General features: G+C 45.3%; 1 protein-coding gene across 4 annotated transcripts in view; it reads left to right on the top strand.

Moving 5' to 3' along the window:
• The window catches only part of SH3KBP1 (SH3 domain containing kinase binding protein 1), a 353239-nt gene that overhangs the window by 54794 nt on the left and 290090 nt on the right, over positions 1 to 8355 (top strand). For all 4 annotated transcript variants that reach the window (XM_019667291.1, XM_019667284.1, XM_019667278.1 and 1 more), the window contains exon 2: positions 6983 to 7140. In XM_019667291.1, coding sequence (XP_019522836.1) covers positions 6983 to 7140 — 158 coding nt within the window. The remainder of the gene's footprint in view (positions 1 to 6982; positions 7141 to 8355) is intronic.

Raw genomic sequence — 8355 nt, 5'->3', positions numbered from 1 at the left:
CACTCACTGCGGCTGCTGGCCGCTCACGCTGGCTGCTGGCTACATACGGTAGCCCATGGCAACCCACTGCCACAGGGGCTGCAGCCTATGCCGTCGCCAGGGACTCATGGCAGCCCAGCTCCAGGCTGAGCTGTTGTTCAGCATCTTAGCCGTGGAGGGCAGTGTCACTGGCCCTCGCATGTGGGATCCGAACTGGGGCCCTCTGGCGTCCCAAGCCAGTTCCCAACCATCGCGCCACTCGGCCGGCCCTTTAATTTATTTTTTTATTGTTCACGTCCTCATTTTTGATCAAATGTCCCACTGCTGTCATGGGCAGTGATCTTACCAGAGGTGGGAATGGAGTCAAGGCTGGTCACAGTAGCATTTGAGAGGCTTGGACCAGTGGGCCATACTTGTTTTGTGACTAACGGGTCATGAGATCTTTGACTTTCTGTAGCCTCCAAGTCAAATAACTAGGCTCACATTTGTAACTGCATTTCATTGTGCTAAGTGCTAAGTGATGGTTTGCGGGTAATGCTTTCTCAGGACATGCACACAATCACCAACTTTTATTGAGCATCTACTATGTGCCAGACGCCAGTCAATGGGGAGGGGATACTCAGCTCTGCCCTGTAAAGGCTCCCATTTCAGGGGGTGGACTGGGAGGGCACATGGGGAAACCGTTGCAGCACAGCATGATAACGGCTTGTCAGAAAAAACAAACCAATGGTGTGGAAATCTGTATCTCACTGGTCTGAGTGTCCCTCCTTTTCACTTTAGATTTTCCCTTCTCTCACCTGGACTGCAATTTGGGTGAGCTTAGTCCTAGTCTTGACGTTGCTATTACGTAGCTGTCACTCTCTCTAAGCCTCAGTCATAGAACCTTCCAGGCCCCAGTTCCTCATCTGTAAAATTAAGAAAAGGGTTTGACAAGATGATAACTAATGTTCTTTCTCTCACTAATGATCAGCAATCATGCTCTTTTTTGGTGAATTTTTTTTTTGGCAAAAAATTCCTCCTGATTTCACATGCTCTCTTTAGAGGACTGCAACAAAACATTAACATTAGACATTTATTCTTTAAAATTCACAAAATGAAATAAGTGTAAAAGCAGTATAAGTTTGTGACATTTCTGCTTCTTTTAAAATTCTTAAATCTTCAAACTGCACTGAGAGGTTTGCAACATCATCTACATGTATATATGAACGGAGGAAATTAACTGGCAATTTTCATTCTCCTCCATGCTTTCTGGTTCATTCAGGAATTTGAGGAGCCAGACATGATGCTAGGCTACGGAGGTGGGATCCTGAAAAAGATAAGGGCTTCTCCCAGACGGAGCTTGCAGTCTGACTGGGCTGAGCCACCAAGAACTCTCACATCTTGGTGAGCTGAGCACTAAGAGAGAGGAAGTTCTGTGCACAGAGGCCGGGAGGGGCTGGGGTCACCCAGCGGGCCCTCTGAAGCGCCACTGTGAGAAGTTTGCTGTGAGAAAGTGCTTGGCAGCTGGCTTAGCCAACCGATGGTGAAAAACTACCCATTTCATCTTTTGGGGGAGGAGACATCCTAGCAAGTGTGAAGGCAGAGGTCTGAGATGGGGGTGTTGACGAGCTCTGCCTCTTGAAGCAGATCTCTTATCTGCCCTGGACCTGTCTCCTTGCATACACCAGTTAACTGTGACTTGGGCTTTTGCGGTGACAGTGGATGTAGCAAACTTGTGGAGACTGGCTTTTGGCACAGCAGGCAGCTGGAGGGTGGTACTTTCCTGACAGGCAGATGTTCTTAAGTTTTGTAATTTATGGTGTCTTTAAATACGGGATTTTGTTTACTGCTGCCCTAATTATACCTTCGATATATTCTATCTAGCTTAATGTTTTAATTTTGTGCTCATGCCCAGAGGTAGTTGCCCAAAGGGTACCATTAAAAATCTTAGGTAGGGCCATGTTGGTTAAGAGCTGGCTTGGGACGCCAGAGGGCCCCGGTTCGGATCCCACCTATGAGGGCCAGTGACACTGCCCTCTACAGCTAAAATGCTGAACAACAGCTCAACCTGGAGCTGGGATGCCGTGAGTTGCCGGCGACAGCGTAGGCTGCAGCCCCTGCTGCAGTGGGTTGCCATGGGCTACCGTATGTAGCCAGCAGCCAGCATGAATGGCCAGCAGCCGCAGTGAGCGGCCGTCCAGAAGCCAGCAACTGATCTGCCTCGCCCAGGAAGAGCACAATGATGGTGCCAACTTGGGCCAGTGAAGCAATGTCCTCCACAACTAGACTGAAGAACGAAACGACTGCAACTTGTCTGTTCCCCTTCCTCTAATTCCCCAATAAAAATCTTAAAAAAAAGAAAAAATCTTAGGTAATGTTTAATCCTTGCCACAGCTACCTGCAGCTTCCTGAAGGCAAGGAAATGGGTTTGGGGGGCGGGACCCAGACTTTCTCATGGACTCTAGTGAAGATTTTCAGTGGGTTTGTCCAATGCAAACTCTTGATCTCCTGTCTGCCAAATATTACCTTGAACCATGTCTGTCCAATAGAAATATAATACAAGCCACATAAGTAATTTTAAATGTTCTAGTAGCCACATTCATAAAATGAAAAGAAATGAGTGAAATTAACTCAAATAATATATTTAACTCAGCATATCTAAAATATTATCACTTCAACATGTAACCAATATAAAAATTAATGAGCTATTTTACATTCATTTTTTTCCCCCTAATAAGTCTTTGCAACTTGCTGCATATTTTGGAGCACGTCTCACCTTGGACTAGCCACGCTTCAAGTATTCGATAGCCACCTGTGACGAGTGATAGCACAGTGGACAGCAGTGTCCTGGGCCTTTCAAAGGCTTGCAAGGGACACAGGAAAGAGCCCTTAGAGGGGGCAGGAGAGACAGAGCCTCATGATTTATGAGCTCTTAACAAAGCCGTACATAGGTTTCCTCCTCTTAGAGAAACCTGATATGTAAAAATTCATCTTGACATGAAAGGTAAAGGAGGAAGTGATTATTCATGTTACAAAAGAATTAACCACAGGATCCTTTAAATAGCAAGCTCCTTTAGTACACTGAAGAGTCTGACTCAATTTGCAAAAATGTGATTGACACTTGGCATTTTAGTAGCATCTTAGTTGGGCAGAGAACTATCTGCTGTTAACAAAATGCAAGCTGAGCAGTCAGTGTATTAAAGCTTTATTGAGCACCTATTACATGTCACTATGATGCTCATAGTGGGCCGTAACAGAACTAAGGGTGATCCATACACAGAAGGCATTTAGAGGGTCACTGGGAGGCAGAGACACAGTGCAGCATCCACAGCATGGAGGTAGTCCCAGGCCTGGGGCTGGAGGAGCCAGGAGGAGGATAAGAGGCAGCCAGGGCTCTGTTGGGGCCAGAAGGCAGGAAGGGTGCATGTGATTATTTAAATGTCTGGGAGTTTAAAGAAAGGGCAAATCAGGAAAGAGCAGCTCAATAGGAGATTGGGAAGGCTCGAAAGTGAGGCAGCTATGCTTTCTTTTTCCGAGTCCCCATTCCCTAATCCCCAGCCTTAGTCATAGCAGGCATCAATTAAGGTGTGTCCTTGGGCTCATGGAAAGAGGGAGATTGAAGCAAAACCAGATGTGCTTGTCTCCAGTTTGCAACAATAGGCAGCAGCTGTTTACTTCCCAGTGACCATCTTCTGGAAGCAGATTCCTGTGTCCTATTCCAGCTTCACCTTGGTGCAGTCCACACACACAGCGGACAAACCCAGACTTGCTGTTTAGGAAAGAAGAAGCAAGGTTGTGTTCTGGAAGTTGATGGGCTTCTGAGTACCCCAGCGTGCACAGGGTTTAAGTTCAGGGTCGAGATGTACCCTTGACCAGATTCCTCCTTCGCAGCCTTCCTGTCTTCCCACCTCACTCCCAGGTAGGCCCCATGTGCTGCTGCTCCACTTACCAGGAGTTTCTGTTCCCATCAGAAAAGCTATGCGCTTTCATCTCCAAGTGCTGAAATGGGGTCAGCCTTGGGGAGTCTATATTAGTGTTCCAAGCCTTTTCTTGTTTAAAAAATAAAATACCTGTTACTAAAAAAGTAATCGACTAGCTCCATATATGTATTTATTTGTGGATGATGTGCATATGTTACTATAGTAGCTGATTGAGAAAACCCAAGAGAAAACTTCTAAATATTTATTATAGGTTTAGTGAACTTTGGGAAAACATATCATTAAGTACTGTATGACTTTTGACAGTTTTGAAAAATGAAGACATGTGTCTTCATGGTTCAGGTACATTGTTTTAAATATCTTGCCAATCCCAATGGTTCCATATTATAATTAGGTAACTTACACCTATATCAAGGGTACAAGAAAACCCATATTGCAAGGTGTCATGATAATTTACAGTTGTTTGGTCATCTCCCTGTCTGATCTGATTGGCTTGTCCTTGTGTTCACCTCCCATCATGGCTGGCAAAGAGCTCCCACCAGGAGCTGAAGTGGCAACTCTGCCATTTTCTTATTTACTTGGTCATGTGTTGAGTATTGTCTGCAACCCCTACTTTCTTTACACAGATCTTTTCAAGCCTCTCATCCATTTAGTGAGGGCGATTTTAGTTAAAAGGGACAAGAGCCATAAAGACGCTTTACCAAGAGGCCTCACAGAACCGCGGGGTGTCCCGAGGAATGCCGGCTGCTCCCTCCCTGCCCTTGGAGCATGGCTGACTACCTGACCTGGAGGCTCTATGAAGGAGCCAGTGCCATTCTGCACATGGAATATTAGAGAAGTTGAATTTTCCTCTCTTTAAAAATAAAATGAGGGTCGGCCGAGTGGCTCCTTGGTTAAGCGTTGGCTTGGGACACCAGCTCTGAGCAGCAGGGCCCCGGTTTGGATCCCACGTGGGCCAGTAACGCTGCGCCCTCTACAGCTAAGATGGTGAACAACAGCTCGACCTGGAGCTGGGCTGCCGTGAGTTTCTGGCAACGGCGTAGGCTGCAGTGGGGCTGCTGTGAGTGGCTGGCAGCCAGTATGAGCGGCTGTGAGCCGCCGTGAGTGGCTGTCCAATGGCCGGTGACCCATCTGCCTCAGCCGGGAAGAGTGCAATGATCACAATACCAACATGGGCTAGTGAAGCGACATCCTCCATAACTAGACTGAAGAACAAAAGGACGGCAACTTGTCTGTTTCCCTTCCCCGATTCCCCAACACTGTTCCCCTCCCCCAATTCCCCAATAAAATATTTAAAATAAATAAATAAATGAATAGATGCTCTAATTTTTTTTATCATGCCACCTCACTCCTGCAGTGAGTACATCCCACCTTGGAGAGCCCTGGCTCAGCAAATAAGCCTTACTGCTTTGCTGCGCTTCAGGTTCTTTAATTGGGAGAATGGACATCACAGTATTTTGAGGATTAACTGAGATACTGCAGGAAAAGGGTCTGAAACATAAAGAGCAGTTACCGTCATCTCCGTTCTGATGGCAAAGCTTTAATAGATTTATGTGGAGGTAAATTGAAGAAATCTGTTTTTAAACTGACCTAGTTCTGCTTGTTCTGATGGCTCATTTTAACTGCTAGGGGGAGCATAGCATGGGACAAGGAAATTGGAGTGTTTCTGCCTTCGTTTTTGCAGGTTGATCTGGAAAGGTTGCCTTGTTTATGCTCGTCTGCTCCTCCTTTCTGTTGAAAAGTGAGAACAGTTCACAAGTCAACTTCGTCCTGGGCAGAATGATGACAGCAGAGGTGGCCAGCTAATTTTGGAATGAAAAAATGATCTAGGGAAGGAAATTCCACCTCGAGTTGCTTATAAACCATCTGGATTAGCCAGCATTATGAGTAGACGAATGAGCACGCCCGTCTGGATGGATAGGGTCTTCTGATCTAGAAGCACTTGGGGAACTTTTTCCTAATGGAGATGCAAAGCCTGTTTGGCAGGGGGCCCACTCACCTACCAAGCTTTCTCCTAAAAAACCTACCCCAATTGATTGAATTTTTAAAAATTGTTCTTTTTTGGTCTCCTATTGAAGAAATCTTTGCCAAACTCAAGATCACTAAGCGTTTCCCTATGCTTTCTTATAAAAATTTTATAGTTTCAGTTCTTACATTTAGGTCTAGGATTCACTTTTTCATTTTTGTATATGCGCTCCTTATAGTGCTTGTTTAATGTTTCCTCTTCCATTATTTTACTGTAATTTCTAAGTTGCTAATTTACCACTTGGGGTTTCACCTAATTAGGTTTCACCTAATTTTATTCATTCATTTGCCATTCATTCATTCATTCATTCGTTCATTCATATCAAGCAGCAATTAAAAAAGGAATAGGACAGGAGACTGAGGTGGGTGTGAGGTGAGGCCCAAAGTCTAGATGAATTGTATAATCCACCTGGGGATAAATTAACCAACCTCTCGATTCATTAGCTCTGTAATTTGCATCGGCCCTTTGTAAACAAGAAGACCTGTGTGTCTTGTCCATTGCCTCCACCTATTACCAAGTATGAAAACTCACCATAGGTTGGGAGAACAATTTAAAATGGTATTGCTGCCTGAGAAGCCATCTGTTTGTTGAGAGGGCAGTTGTGCCTGCAGATGTTTGCCATCTGAGACATAGGTTTGGCCAGCGAGGCCTCTGTATTAGCTGTTTTCACATGTGTTGTCGCTGAGAGATGGGCGTCATCTCTGTAGAGTGGGCACCCAAGAACCAAACTTGCACCTGTTATCTGCCATCTCTGCACTTGGGGAAATTATGCTGGACTCCCTCTGGGGGGCGCAGATGTTGTTGGGCTTCTGTCGTGCGGTTTGCCCTCTGAAGCCGGTGCCGGCCCTGAGACCTGCAGGCCACTCAGCCTGTGCCTGACCACGGACCGGCATTTTGTGGTTTCTGTGCTACAGGCCTCGGGTTAACCAAAATCAGCTGGCTGCATGTGGTCCTGTTATTTTACGCATTGGTAAACCTCCTAGGGCTGCTGGGCCTCAGACTTCTCCAACACCCAATCTAAGGTGCTCTCTTGTTTTTGGTCCCTGTTTCTTTCTTTCAGTGGAGGCCATAGTGGAGTTTGACTACCAGGCCCAGCACGACGATGAGCTGACAATCAGCGTGGGTGAGATCATCACCCACATCAGGAAGGAGGCTGGAGGCTGGTGGGAGGGGCAGGTCAACGGCAGGAGAGGTTTGTTCCCTGACAACTTTGTAAGAGTGAGTACAAAGCGAAACCCTTTCCCTGTCTCCTGTGTGGGCTCTACCAACCGAAGCTGTGCGGGAACCTGAGGAAGAATTTTCTGGGCTCTCTTGGGGGGCAGCTTGACAGCTTGACATCTTATGTGCTATCAAGAAGAGCACGGATAGCCCTAGATATCTAGAAATAAATACCTGTTTCGAAATCACTTTCTGAAGGCTCAGAATGTTCTTTTTCCAAACTGTGTCTCACTTAGAAAACGCTGGAAAAGTAGAAAGCTTATTAAATTGTTTCATTTATGTACTTAATTGCTTTGATGGTTTAAAAGGATTTTTACCCTTTTCTACTCCATTCAAAATGGGGGTGAAACTAGTTTTGACCACTTAAATAGCAGTCAAACTAAATGCAGTTCCAATTATGCTATGTTTCCCACCTTTGTATTCGTGTTGCTTTTTTGATAAGAGCAACTTTATTTTCCTTTCCCTCATTATGGCCATAAAGCATTGAATAAAGTCTATTTTTTCAGTAAGGTTTTGAAAATTATGCCCTTTGCCGAAGTCATCTAAGGGTTAATTACAAAACTGTAGCTCATTCCTGTTAAGGACTCTAAGAAAACAAAACAGATGAACAAACAAAACAAAACAAAAACAGACTCATAGAAACAGAGACCAAAAGGATGGTTACCAGAGGGGAAGGGGTGGGGAGTTATGTGAAAAGGGGAAGGGGATTATAGACAATAATATTGTGATAACTTTGCCTGGTGACAGATGATTATTACAACAGGTGGGGGGATCACAGTGTAAGGTATGAAAATGTTGAATCACTATATTGTACACCTGAGACGAATATAATTAATATAATATTGTGTACCAACTATACTTACATTTAAAGTCAAAAAAAGGAAATTACATACAGCACAGTTGTAAATAATAGGTGAAAGTGGGTAAAAAAGGGATTGCCTGGAGGCTGTTCCCTGTGGGAAACACCAAGGTCTAAAAAGTCCTTGTGCCATAAACTTCCTTTCCTACACTGGAGAAGACTGGGTTGTTCTCAGTGGGAAGGGCTGTGTGCAGGTATACCAGGGCTCCTGCTGTAGTTGCAGTCATACTAGAGCGTGCCTAAAACCTGAGGCTGTGGGGGCAAGTGGTGTGGGGAACGTGTGCCCGAAGAAGCAGGTGCTCCCCTCAAAGAGCCTCAAGGGCTACAGGGGACGCTGTTATGGAGAGTGGTTGTTG

Source organism: Hipposideros armiger, unplaced genomic scaffold (genome assembly GCF_001890085.2).
Source record: "Hipposideros armiger isolate ML-2016 unplaced genomic scaffold, ASM189008v1 scaffold_13, whole genome shotgun sequence".
NCBI classification, from domain to species: domain Eukaryota; kingdom Metazoa; phylum Chordata; class Mammalia; order Chiroptera; family Hipposideridae; genus Hipposideros; species Hipposideros armiger.
The sequence above is the reverse complement of the archived record's forward strand: the minus strand, read 5'-3'. Positions and strand labels throughout refer to the sequence as shown.